This window comes from Aphanomyces astaci, assembly GCF_000520075.1.
Source record: "Aphanomyces astaci strain APO3 unplaced genomic scaffold supercont1.1, whole genome shotgun sequence".
NCBI lineage: Eukaryota > Oomycota > Saprolegniomycetes > Saprolegniales > Verrucalvaceae > Aphanomyces > Aphanomyces astaci.
Window position 1 is genome coordinate 1,672,683 of NW_009798264.1, and position 12,676 is coordinate 1,685,358.

Here is a 12,676-nt window from a genome sequence, read left to right on the forward strand (position 1 = left end):
CTGTCATCGCCGCCGCCGTCTTCGTCGTCGTCTGGCTCTTCGAAGTTGCGGGCAGCCTTGGAGTGGATCTTGAATGCAAAGACATACCACGTAGTTGCACACGCCGCCGTGTAAATGCGGAAGTGGTACTTGCCCAAAGGTTTCTTGGGATTGTAGACGATAAGCGCACGCGCATAACTTGAACGACACGGAATGCATGCTTCGTCCACGCTGATCTCGCGGCCGGCCACGACGAAGTTCTTGAACGATGCCTTCAACAGGTTGATGAGCGGCCTAATGCGCCAAAGTGGGTCTGCGGGCTCGACCACGTCGTTGAATGTGATGCACGCCCGCAATTGCTTGAATCGGTCGATCGGCATGACGCGGCCGAAGTTCTCCGTCGGCGGCATGAGGAACGACATACTCGGCTTTGACCAATACAGACTGTACTCACCACCTTGCACGACACTCATCATGATAAGCAGGCCCACAAACTTCATGACTTCCACCAGCTCGATGCTTTTCTTGAACTCGCGCCCACCTACGTAGCCCTTTGGATGCGCTGCTTGCAGCGCCACGGCCTTGGCGTTCGTTCGCAACGTCACGATCTTCCAAAATTCCAGCGGCATGAACCCCAGGAAATCTTTGACGGGGTCCTTGAATAGATGCTTGAACTCTTCCGAGATACGCAACTCGTCCACGGGCGTGTCGTCCTTGTTGTCTTCGTGTTCGTAGAGGTCTGTGGGCCCGGCGTAATGTCCTCCGCACGTCCATTCCACGTCTTCGAGTCCTTCAAAGTCTTCTGTCGCGTCGTAGTGCCCGTGCTTCTTCCAACCACGGTCCACGTACTCGGACCACTCGTCCTCGCTGCCGTCGTCGTCTTGCGGCGCCAAACTGCCGTCGTTGGTTTCTTCGTCGCTCTTGGTCTCTTCGTCGAATGAACTGTTCGCAATGAACTTATTGTCCCGCTCGGTAAGGTCGTGCGACTCGTCCTCGGACTTGAGGAGATTTGCAGGTAACTTCGTCCCGCGTTCATACGTTGGCTCGCCTTCAAAGTCGCAAAGTGTTCCACACCTAGAATGCATAAGAAAGATACATGAACACGCAACACACCTTTGTAAAACAGGCGCGCAGTAATCCACGGCTCGTCGCGCTGAAACCGTGTGTGATTCCAAGTGATCTTGTACAATGCCACCATCGCCTTGGCCTCGGCTTTCGTGTTCTTGCCCGGCGTGTCGATGTCGGGATCTTTCTCGCTGCCAACAACGTAGCGCACTTCGGTGACCACACCACTTAGCATGAAGTTTTGGTAAGCCGCGTAGAAGGCAAGCAGCTTCTTGTCGTTCTTGTGGATTTGCGTCTCTCGTAGCGGCCTGAACGACACGTTACGAAACATTGTCTCGGATCGAATGGACTTGTGGTCGGGTGTAAACTCGGATACCCGACTGGGATCGGCGTGACGTCCACCTCTGACGGCGTTGACGGCATGTTGGCACTGACGATGACTTCGGTGGCCGCCCTCGCTTCTTCGGTGTAGACTCGCCTTGCACATCTTGCACCTTCGCCTTGTTCTTCGCTCCCTTCGGACGTCTTCGCTTCTTCACAGGTGGCGGCACGTCTTGCGCTGATCATGGCACCGCATGCACAGCACACAGTTCTTGACCTTCTTCCGCTTCGGGCCACCCGTTCCTCGCGGCTTCTTCCACGATGCACATATGATGGAACTTGGACGAACACATGTTGCACTGTCGGAGGGTTGGGCCGTCGTCGGCGCCGCTGAACACGCTTCCATGACTTCGCAAATTGCAAAATGGCCACCATTAAAAGTTCCCGACCAATAGGGTGCCGTACAGAGTAAAAACCACCAATGATGACGAACTTGTTGTCCCATCGCTTCTTCAACTTGATTGCGTGATTACAACGGCTGCAAGGTCAAAGATTTGGGCATAGCCTCCGGCCGATTTCAAACAATGGGTCGCGAATGCACACGGAGTCGGCGAGGCAGAGGTCGGGACGGCGCCGGTGGTAACGGGGTCGCAGCAAAGATTTGGGCATAGCCTCCGGCAGACTTCAAACAATGGGTCGCGAATGCACACGGAGTCGGTGGCGGCGTGGGAGTCGGGATGGCGGGGTAGTCGCGACGGCGGCTCATGAAGTCAGGCGGCGTGGGAGTCGGGACGGCGGCTGCTCACAAGGACCTGTAGAATATACAAGACATCACATCACATATCTTGGCGTCAACGGCGATAACTTTTGGCATTTTTCATTTTATTATTTGCTCTACCAAGTATACTTAAGAATAATTATTAAATTATTGGACTCTCCCCACACGTCCGGGTTAATCACAAAATAAATAAAATAGTCCTTTTCGTCTAGCAGTCTGTTCCGCAACAGTTGTCACCTCCAACTTCTTATTGGCGGGATTTTTCTAATTTTACTCCAATTTTACCCCTGATTGGTGCATCGAACAGCGCAAGACCTCGGCTGATTGAATAGTTTCAGCGTGTTCTAGACCGTTTTGCTCGAAAAGTTACGCGACCCCAAAGTAAGCGGGAAATTGTTTTGAACTTTTTTTGTACGCAGTGCATTCATTATTCAATATTCCGACTTCAAACAACGTACCAATCCTTCGCTAACCTTGTGGTATGCCTCCACCATAACCGCGCCCCCCTCCAGACCCTTGAATGCCCCGGCACGCCGATTGGGAACGGTAGCTCACCTCACCAGCATGGAGCGTCATGCCATCTACGATACCCTTCTCGAAAGACCCGCAAGTGGCACACTGCGTCGTCGGGACTTCGTGGACGCTGCAAAGCAGTTCAACTGTCATGCACGCACTGTTTCGCGCGTGTTGTATCGTGGACGGGAGATGTCATGGCGGACGTAGCATCAAAATTACGTGGTTAAACCACTAGAAATTTGTATATATTTTCGTTTTCATAGATATCAATTTTATGCGTTGTACTATTTTAGGGAATTCTGGCAGTAAAAAAAGCGCTCAAAGGAAGAGATCGAAGAAATCATTCGACAAGTGCCGCACCACGACCGCCAAACCTTGCGCTCTTTGGCCAAAAAGTCGGGCATCGCCAAGACAACAATCGTGCGACACATGAAGGATAATCCGCGTTTGAAGGCTCGCTCAAGTTACGTCAAGCCATTTCTGACCCCGACGAACATTGAAGCCCGCCTACGTTTTGCAATGGGGTTCGTTCGACCCTTGCCAAATGGAACCTTTTCTTTTATCAGCATGGACAATTATGTCCATGTTGATGAGAAATGGTTCTATTTGACAAAGGTGAATCGAAGGTATTACGTGTACGATGATGAAGAAGTGGCGGCGCGAACTGTCAAGTCGAAGCACTTCATCACCAAGGTCATGTTTTTGGCGGCAGTTGCCCGCCCACGTTTTGACCCTCACACGAGGCGCGTTTTTGATGGCAAGATTGGCGTGTGGCCGTTCGTGGAGGTCGTGGCGGCGAAGCGAAGAAGCGTCAATCGCGACTAGGGAACCTTGGTAACTGTTCCCTTGTCTGTGAATGCTGAGGCGTACTACGATACTGTAGTTACTAAGGTTATTCCTGCTATTAAGTCGAAATTTCTTAGTAGCACTACTAGTAGTGGCAAAGTTATCATCCAGCAAGCCAATGCGAGCCCCCACAAGTGCGTGACCACAAGAAAGCTCGATGACCGTGGAATTAGTGGAATCGAAATTGCCAACCAGACTTCGCATAGTCCGTATTTTAACGTTCTAGACTTAGGATTATTTAATCTATTCAAAGTCTGCAGCATCATAAGTCAACTCGTTCAATGAGGAGCTTATCGATGCTGTGCAAGCCGCGTTCTATGAAATGCATGTTGCTACCCTCTCAAAAACATATATAACTTTGCAAAACGTTATGGAAATGTCGATTGCAATTCATGGAAGTAATAACTACAAGCATCCTCACATATATAATGACGCCAAGATAGCCGACCTCGCCTCGTACAATGTCAAGCGCGATGGAACAATCTATGAGAGCATCTACCAACCCTCAAAGTCATATAAAATTTATTTTATTATTAGTGATTATAGATTAATGGTAAATCCTTTGCCTTCCAAGCAAATATTATGGGTTCAAATCCCATTAATCACAAAATAAATAAAATAGTCCTTTTAGTCTAGTGGTTAGGACCTTGCCTTTTCACGGCAAAAACACGGGTTCGATATTGTGTGTCGATTTGGTGCTGCTCATTCCATTCAGCACCCCACTCCAATTTCGAATCGACTTGACAATATCACTCTTCGACTCTGGAACTCTACGTCGTTGCTCCATCCACATGATGGCCAGTCTATAAATAATGATCATATTACGCCGGCGTCCACTTTCTACATTGTGCTACGCTTCCCCCTTCACGTGGACGTGACTTGCAGTAGAAAAAGCTCAGGTCGAAGGTGAAATTTGCTCGTGCCATCCGAGAGTTTGCAAGGCATCCCCGACAGTGTAGAGCGATCCTGTGACGAGTACTCGTTCGGCCGCCTTTGTCCTTTTGCGTACCCACTCCAGCGCGTGCTTCATGGACGGAATGAACCGCGGGGGGGAGAAGGAGGGCTGTCCTTGCGATGCCTTCAAACGCATCCAAACAGTCGCGCAAACTTGCTGCCACTTCATATCCGTGTTCACTGGCAGTGCTGACGCTGCTGCCGCCGGCAGGGGAACGTCTTGTGGCAGGACATGGACGTGTTCTGGAACACTTCTTCCACCGTGGGTTCAAGGCGCCATCTATGAAACCGTGCCCATCATCCGGTTCTCAACCGGATGACTAGTCGTACCTCTTCAGTCAAACGTGTCCTTTCGTTGACCAATATGCCCTCTTGCGCGACCAAGGTGTTCTCCCAACGATACATCAATGGTTGGTTGGGTGTAGCTTAGTGATAGCGTAGTAGTCTTAACTGCTATAATTTTTGATTCTAACATCTTCTGCACCTTTCTCTGCGCACGCTCACACTTGGTAGTACTCCACGTTCGTCCAGTCGACCAAGACTATGTCCTCCATCAACACCGCAGCGCACCAGGCGGTCCTCGCACTTTTGCGTCGCGGTTTTGGCGACAACGATACTGCGCTTCTCCTCGGGGGGATGACTCCCGACAACCAAGCTCGCCTTGTGGAAGGCATCGGTAGCACGATCGAACTCTCGGTCGCCGAAGCTACTGCCACCCAGAAGGCATTGGAAGAACAAGTCGCTGAATCCTTGAATACTCTCTCCGCGTCGCTCGCGAGAAAATGGCGACCTTAAGAAGAGCAGGCTTCCACCATGATGACACATGGCCGCACCCTCCAAGATTCCCTGAGAATCGCTCAAGATGAGATTACGCGCCTCACGCGCGCTTTAGAGTCGAATACCTCATATCGGCTTCTCGTCTGAAGTTGATCAAGCTGGATGTTGACAAATTCGGCGAAGCGGAGTCCGAAAAACTCCTCCGCTGGCTTATACAAGTCAGTACTGTTGCTGACGCCCAACGTAACCCCGACGACGCCACCCGTGTGGCTTTCGCGAGGTCGCACTTGAAGGGTCGCGAGGAAGATTGGGCGTTCTCCAATCGCTTGACGGACCGCATTGCTTCCCGTCCTTCGCGGCCTTTGAGACCGAACTAAAGGCAATGTTCCTGCCGCCCAACAGCGATGTTCGCTATCGCTCGAAGTATCTGGCATGCAAGCAATGGAAACGTCCCCTCCAAGAGTTCATCCATGACCTTCGCTTCTTGGCAGCGAATATTAACGATGAAGAATCACTCCCGGAGTTCCTGCGTGTGGCTGTTTACATGGACGGTCTCGACCAAGGCCCGGCGCGCACCCAACTGTTTCGCGCCTACCCGGACACCTTCGAAGAAGCCGTCCGCATCGCGCTTTCCGAGTCGGTTTCCTCATCTTTCGCGCACGCACGCGCGGACTCCTCGGATATGAATGTCTCCATGTTTACCCAGGCATTGGACGACCGCACGTGTTTCAATTGCGGTCGCCCTGGATACTTTTCTCGCGCATGTCCGGTACCAAGCCGTGTTGGCGTCAACCGCGCCTATCTCACACGGTTCCTCCCGTGCCGCGCCAGATACACACTCGCGTCGTCCTCCGAGCGGTCCACCTAACCGCTTCAATCGCGAACGTCACGGCACCTCACGCTCGTGTTTCCGCTCCGCTCCGGGCTCGTGTGCGGCGGGGAAAGGTCGCCCCCAGTAGGGCGAGGCGACCTACTGGGGAGACACTATGTCCTTTGGAGGTGTGTGGCGTGTTGACACACTCTCAGGACCTAGCCTCGGACACGGACCTTCTTCTGTGTCGTGTTGGGCTCCAACCTAACAAAATGATTTGCTTGGAACTTGTCGCACCTGGCTTTCCGGCCAGGCTCTCTGCTTTAATCGATTGTGGGGCGTCAAACAACTACGCCAGCCGCTCCACTATCACTCGCCTCAACTGCTTACCCTCTTCGGATTCTTCCGACAGGGTTTGCGTTAAGATGGCCGTCGGCCACACTGCGTCTAAACCACGCATCATCGTCGACTTCCTATCACCTTCGACGGTTTCGACTCGGTCGAACCGTTCTATGTTATCGACCTCGATGAGAGATGGGATCTCATCATCGGAATGTCCTGGCTGGAGTCCCACCAGCCTTGGATTAATTGGAAGGCAAAATCTGTGCACAAGGGTACTTGGCTCAACGCGAGCTAACCCTGGATTCATCGGCGGGCTGCCGATCGACTTCCCCCGTCCACGACAAACCCACTTGGTCTTCCGTTCGTGGCGATGAGTAATGATCTCGCCCCTCCTAGCCCCGCAGCGCGCTCGGTGGGCCCAGCACCCACGGCCCCAACGGCCCGGCCACGGTGCTGCACAACCCCATTTCGTTCCCCCAACAGAGTCGCCCTATGTTGTCATCGGTCAGGCTCCGTCATCGCCCCCAATTGCTACCTCGACCTTGGCAACCATGTTTATCGAAGAAATGTGTAACTTGAACGAACTCCCTCGGACGGTCCTCCGAGATCCTGGCACTGCCGGAGATGAGCTTCCACTTGCTCTCCGCGCCCACGATATCGCCGCGATGGCGATGATCACTATCGAAGAAGAGATGGATCTCTTTTCGACCTCGACCGCGGATGACTCGGTCCTCGCCGCACCTTTGAAGTCCCAGACGTGGGACTCCCTGCGGTCCAACCGCTATTACGACCTCCTCAAGGAATTTGAGGACGTCTTCCCCGACGAATGCCCTGCCGCCTCCCCGTCGACAAGGGCGTTCAACACGAGATTGACCTCGTGCCCGGCGATAAGTATTGCGTCACTCGGCAATGGCCGCTGCCTCGCGACCAAGTCGACGCCATCGACGCCTTCTTCGCGGCCTACAAGGTGACGGGTCACGTCCGCGAGAGCATTTCCCCTCAAAGCAGCCCGACCTTCTGTGTGAAGAAGCCCGGGGGGGAATGGCATATAGTACACGCCTTCAACAAATTGAACGCGGTCACGATTCCGGCACATACGCCGATTCCTCGCAAAGACGTTATTATCGACGGCATGGGTCGATCTACCAGTTTCTCCACCATCGACCTACGCGATGGGTTTTACCAAATCCTGATACGTCTGTGCGACGTCCCTAAAACGGCAGTTCCACGCCGAGCGGCATGTTATGGGAGTGGCTGGTCATGCCACAGGGACTCTCCAACTCCCCGGCGACGTTCAACTACATGGCCACCGCGAAGTTCCGCGCGTTTCGCGACTTCGCACTGTCGTACTTTGAAAACATGTGCTGTACGTTCACAGCTGCACTTCGACGGCGCAGTCCGATTGCGACGTTCACCGCGGCCACCTTAGCCAGGTGAAGTCCTCCGTGACAACGGACCACTGGTTTTTCGCCCCATTTTGCGGTCCATCTTCAACACCCTCGCCTCCCTCCGATGCTCGATGGTTCGGTCTCAAGTGGGGGTGGAATTACTTCGCGGCTCTCTTCTGTGGGCGTACTCCCCAACGCCCCCAGCCGCACTTTCCAAACCATCCAGAGCTTCCTCACCCGCCAAGTCTCTGTCATGCAACATATCCAAGACAGCATCGCTACCGCTCTACAGAGCTAATCAACTCAAGCCAAGAAGCATGGCCGTTCAAACCTCGCGTCTTTCGCCGCTGGCGACCAAGTTCTCCACAAGTCAGCGGTACCCGCCCATGCATTCCGCACCCGCGCGGTTGGAATGTCCTCCAACGTCTCCTCAAGGATGCTCCTTGGGTTTGGGATTCCGCTTGTCCGTCGGCCTTCGAAGGCCTCAAAACCAACCTTCAACGCGCCCCGATCGTGGCGCTCCCAGACTTCGACAAACCTTTCTCCGTCGTCTGTGACGCCTCGCAGTTTGCCATTGACTGCTGCCTGATGCAGTTCGACGCCTCCGGTCGCCCTCGCCCGGTCTCCTAGCAAAGCCGCCAACTTCACCCGGCTGAGCGGGCGTATCCAGTTCACGACTTGGAACTTCTCTCCATGAAGTACACTCTAACCAAGTTCCGAATCTACCTCGGCGGTGAACCGTGGTTTACACCCATCATGCGTCCTTACGCACGGCGACCAACACACCGCACATTTCGCAGCGCATGGCGCGCGGGATTTCGTTCTTCTTCAAATTCACCTTCTCGGTCCAGTACAAGCCCGGGAAGGACAACTTTCTAATGATCTCGAACTGACCACGATCGGATCCGCGCGGCGTACCCCTTTGACGCTGACAGCTTGTCGCGCCTGGCGGTGCTCACCGACCCCGTTTCCCACAAACCGCGCCGCTCTTGCGCCGTGGTTGACAACGCCTCTTGACACCGAGGAGGTGACCGCCCAGACACCGCCGATCACCAACGGGATCTCGAACGCCCACACGACCGCGATCGTGAGATCGCGATGGACAGCGATGGGTCAGCGATTGGCTGTGCGAGTCGGGCCAACTACAACTTGGCATCCAAAAGATTACATCAAGCAAACCTTACCTCGGGTTCGCGCCGCATATACACGATGGCGGCGATCCGCGCGAACAGAACGAGCGTCCAAACGCCCATGCTTCTGTTGCCGCACCCCGGCAAAATTAGACAGCGAGGTGGCCAACCGCCCCGCTGTCAGCGGTAGCTCCTATGCCACCCGCTGCCTTGTCCATCAAGCGTCCACACAAACGCTACAAAATACTCAAGCAATGTCTCATCATTGCAAAGCTCGATCCGCCCCACGTCCACAGTCCAGCGCTCCAGGCGCTCCCGTTCATACAACTCGCGCATTGCGCCCTTGAACTCATCGAACCGGTGAAACCGCACCCTCGCAAGCTACATGCCTTCCAAGGCCAGAAGCATCCACAACACCCGCAGCTCAAACGATTGGCCGCTAGCAAACAAGCGCAGGTACCGCTCCACGACGGCAGCATTGGCCGTCTGGTATCCCCAGTCATCACGCGTTTCGTCGAACTCGCCCACCACTGTCAAACGGCGCGTGATGTCGCGCGTACCCCAAGCCCACGCCACCCGGCAGGCGTGAAGATTCGGGATCGATCCCAGTAAAACCCCAACTCTCGCTCGGACACTTCGTCTCGAGCGAGGCCGGCCCGCTCCGGCCCACCAACTTCGGCCTTCACTTTGGACTCCGTCATCACGGCGGCTCCCTTGACACTCGCCTTCCCTTGCTTTCCCCCGGCGCCTGCAGCGTCGGGATGTCCCCCATCACCCGCTGGTGTCCCAGTCACATCGCCATTGGCTGTCTTTGTGGCTGCTTCGTCAGCCCTTTGGCTGTGACCGCTGCGATCACCTTGGTCGCTTAGGTGCGCTTTGGCTTCGGTGTGCATTGGCCTTCGCTTTCGCCGCTTCGGCGGCTCTCGCCTTCTTGGCTGCCTCCTCCCGTACCAAGTGCTGCTCCAGCAGCTTCTGCACACCTTTCTCGCCCACTGAATGCATGGCGCTCTTCACCAACTCCGCAGCCGCTTGCTGCTCCAGCTGCCCAAGCCATTCGCGCTTCACGACTACCTTGGCCTCCCCATCGGCCTTGCGATGCGCCACTTCGGCCTCATCTTCAGTCGGCGCCGTCATCGACCGACACGGGTGTGAGGTCCACTACCTCTTCTTGTGGTGCCGGCGATTCGGCCTCTTCCACTCTGTCGTCAGCATCCTCAGCGATTTCCCTCGCCTTGCGCTTGCTGCCTTCGTCTGCCATCTCCAATCTCAACTTCGGTGTCACATTTCAGATTCTTTCCCAAGCAAAAACGCAACTCGGCAATGACACGTCCTATGGTTACCTGGCCGAACCCAAGACATTCCCGGATGCTGGTCCTGACTTTATGTCGTGTTCCGCTGCGTTTCTTTCCTTGTATTGCATGAAGTACTGGTGGCATTTGACCACACGAATATTCTGCAGGAGTGCGCGTGTGTTTTTTCTCCATAACGTTTTCTAATGAAGGCCAATTGCAAATGCAAGAGATGCTAAATCAAGCTCACATGATTCTGTGTTTACCAGTCGTTTCACATGTCGTATTTATATATATTACAGTTTGTATCGGTCGTGTATCATCCCCATTGTCCCCTACAATAGTAATCCTATAATCCTGTTGTGGAACGTATTAATAAAGTAACTAATTACTTACTATACATAGTTTACATGTTAATAGGACTGAACAGTACAGTAATACTGCTACGTACTGTACCCTACTGTACTACCGTAACCAATGCACTTTGCTCGTGAGATGTCGTACTAGTGAAGCCCAGTTCCAACTACTAAATTACAAAGTGCAAGTCTATTCACTACAAGTTCGGCTTGTCGTCCATTCTGACAATACTGTCGCTCGCTTTGGGTACCTCCTCTGAAGCGACCAATGCGTCCCATATGGCCCAGAACGTGTCGACGAAGAGGCGATCGGACACGGGGATGCCATTGATGCGAAATCGTTCGTTCGGAAAGATCAGATGCGGGGACGTGAACAATCCAGTCTTGGCTCCATGGGCGCGCAGAATGCTCTCAGTGAAAGCACACGTGGAGCCTTTTCCTTTGGTGCCGGCCACATGCACCACCGACAGCGTCGACGCATCCACGTTTGCCTGTTTCATGTAATGCCGCATCATGGCATTGGCAGATTCACGCGTCCATGTACCCGCCGCCGGCATGATGTTTCCAGGGCTGTTGGGCATGCTTAGCAACATGTTCATGGCGCCATCTATGCCACTACCTCGGAACGCGGCAATGTCATCAGCCGAGTACTCATCGACGCTGGGCATTATCGCGGCTTTGATATGACACGGGACGAGCGCGCCCGTCCGCATCGACCTGCATCAGACTACATCCAATTGCGAATTTGGATGTGTCGCACACAACCGAAAATGGACGCCCGAAGTCAGGGAGCGCCAGAATGGGCGCACGTTGTAGGCTGGTCTTGAGGGCGTCGAAGGAGGATTGGCTGGAGTCCTGCCACACCCAAGGAGCGTCTTTGACCAAAAGACGATACAACGGTTGAGCGAGGTCGGCGAAGTTCGCCGAGTATTTGTGGAGGTAGGTGGCGAGTCCTAACCACCGCCGGAGGTCGTTGACGGAGGATGGGGTGGGCCAGTCCACAATGGCCTGAATCTTGACAGCCGCGTACACCCACCAAGTCACCGAGAACAGGGATTTCGTCGACGCCAAAGAGACATTTGGCGAGGTTGGCATAAAGGCCGTTAGCACGGAGGACTTCGAAAACTGCGAGGAGGTGACCGCGGTGTACGTCGGCGGCCGAAGAGGTTGCCGACGCGCGACTGTGGATGTAGATATCATCGAAATATGAGGGGGCGAAGTCGCGCAGGGCGCGGAACTTCGCGGTCACCATGCGGTTGAACGTGGCGGGGGCGTTGGAAAGCCCCTGTGGCATCACCAGCCACTCCCAGAGCATGCCACTGGGGGTTGATACCGCTGTCTTGGGCACATCGTCCAAACGCATCAGTATTTGATAGAAGCCATCGCGCAAGTCGATGGTGGAAAAGATGCTGGAACGGCCTATGCCGACAATGATGACAACTTTTTCGGGGGATGGGTGTTTGAGCCGGGATGGTGGCGGTGTTCAGCTTGTTGAAGGCGTGAACAATACGCCACTTACCGTTGGGTTTCTTGACACAGAACGTAGGACTACTGTGTGGCGAAATACTTTCGCGGACATGTCCGGCGGCTTTGCGCGCCGCGAAGAACGCGTCGATAGCTTCCACTTTCTCGCGGGGAAGCGGCCACTGCCGCGTGACACAGTACTTCGTGCCCGGCAGGAGATCAATCTCGTGCTGTACGCCTTTGTCGACAGGGAGGCGACTAGGAACTTCGTCGGGGAAGACGTCCGCAAACTAGCGGAGGAGGTCGAAGTATGGGTTCGTACGAAGGGAATCCCACGTCTGGGATTTCGCTGGCGGTGGTAGAACCGAATCGTCCGCCGTGGACGTCGAGAGGAGATCCAATTCTTCGTCGATGGATATCATAGCGATACCCCGGATCTCTTGGGCACGGAGGGACGCGACAAACGCGTTAAAACTCATCTCCGGCAGTGCTAGGATCTCGGAGGATGTCCGAGGCAACTCGTCCAGGTTGCACGCTTTACAAACTAGCGTATCGGCGGCGATCGTCCGTGACGATGGCGGGCTAGGGACAGCGACAGCAGAGCGCGACTCTGCTGCGATAACAGGGGACGACACCGGAGTCGAGACTTGCGAGCCAAGC

General features: G+C 54.4%; 5 protein-coding genes and 1 non-coding gene across 6 annotated transcripts in view; 4 read left to right on the plus strand and 2 right to left on the minus strand.

The window, feature by feature from the left end:
- The window catches only part of H257_00591 (hypothetical protein), a gene marked incomplete at both ends in the record, with an annotated part of 6,589 nt that extends 4,458 nt beyond the window's left edge, over nt 1-2,131 (minus strand). The window contains 6 exons of the mRNA XM_009823333.1: nt 88-1,027; nt 1,093-1,352; nt 1,421-1,577; nt 1,643-1,773; nt 1,859-1,881; nt 1,949-2,131. Of these exons, the coding sequence (XP_009821635.1) occupies nt 88-1,027; nt 1,093-1,352; nt 1,421-1,577; nt 1,643-1,773; nt 1,859-1,881; nt 1,949-2,131 (1,694 nt within the window). The remainder of the gene's footprint in view (nt 1-87; nt 1,028-1,092; nt 1,353-1,420; nt 1,578-1,642; nt 1,774-1,858; nt 1,882-1,948) is intronic.
- Nucleotides 2,132-2,717: 586 nt separating this feature from the next.
- Nucleotides 2,718-3,484, plus strand: H257_00592 (hypothetical protein; the record flags this gene model as incomplete). The annotated part of the gene is made up of 2 exons (XM_009823334.1): nt 2,718-2,837; nt 2,984-3,484. 2 exons carry the CDS (start codon nt 2,718-2,720, stop codon nt 3,482-3,484), a joined length of 621 nt encoding a protein of 206 aa, XP_009821636.1.
- A 557-nt stretch (nt 3,485-4,041) lies between these two features.
- On the plus strand, nt 4,042-4,112 carry H257_00593. The gene has a single exon. It is a non-coding gene; the product is annotated as a tRNA-Gly (tRNA).
- Nucleotides 4,113-4,636: 524 nt separating this feature from the next.
- On the minus strand, nt 4,637-5,576 carry H257_00594 (hypothetical protein; the record flags this gene model as incomplete). The annotated part of the gene is made up of 4 exons (XM_009823335.1): nt 4,637-4,739; nt 5,046-5,305; nt 5,362-5,445; nt 5,499-5,576. 4 exons carry the CDS (start codon nt 5,574-5,576, stop codon nt 4,637-4,639), a joined length of 525 nt encoding a protein of 174 aa, XP_009821637.1.
- A 42-nt stretch (nt 5,577-5,618) lies between these two features.
- On the plus strand, nt 5,619-6,104 carry H257_00595 (hypothetical protein; the record flags this gene model as incomplete). The annotated part of the gene is made up of 1 exon (XM_009823336.1): nt 5,619-6,104. One exon carries the CDS (start codon nt 5,619-5,621, stop codon nt 6,102-6,104), a length of 486 nt encoding a protein of 161 aa, XP_009821638.1.
- A 1,990-nt stretch (nt 6,105-8,094) lies between these two features.
- Nucleotides 8,095-9,254, plus strand: H257_00596 (hypothetical protein; the record flags this gene model as incomplete). The annotated part of the gene is made up of 3 exons (XM_009823337.1): nt 8,095-8,183; nt 8,372-8,439; nt 8,578-9,254. 3 exons carry the CDS (start codon nt 8,095-8,097, stop codon nt 9,252-9,254), a joined length of 834 nt encoding a protein of 277 aa, XP_009821639.1.
- Between the last annotated feature and the right edge of the window lie 3,422 nt (nt 9,255-12,676).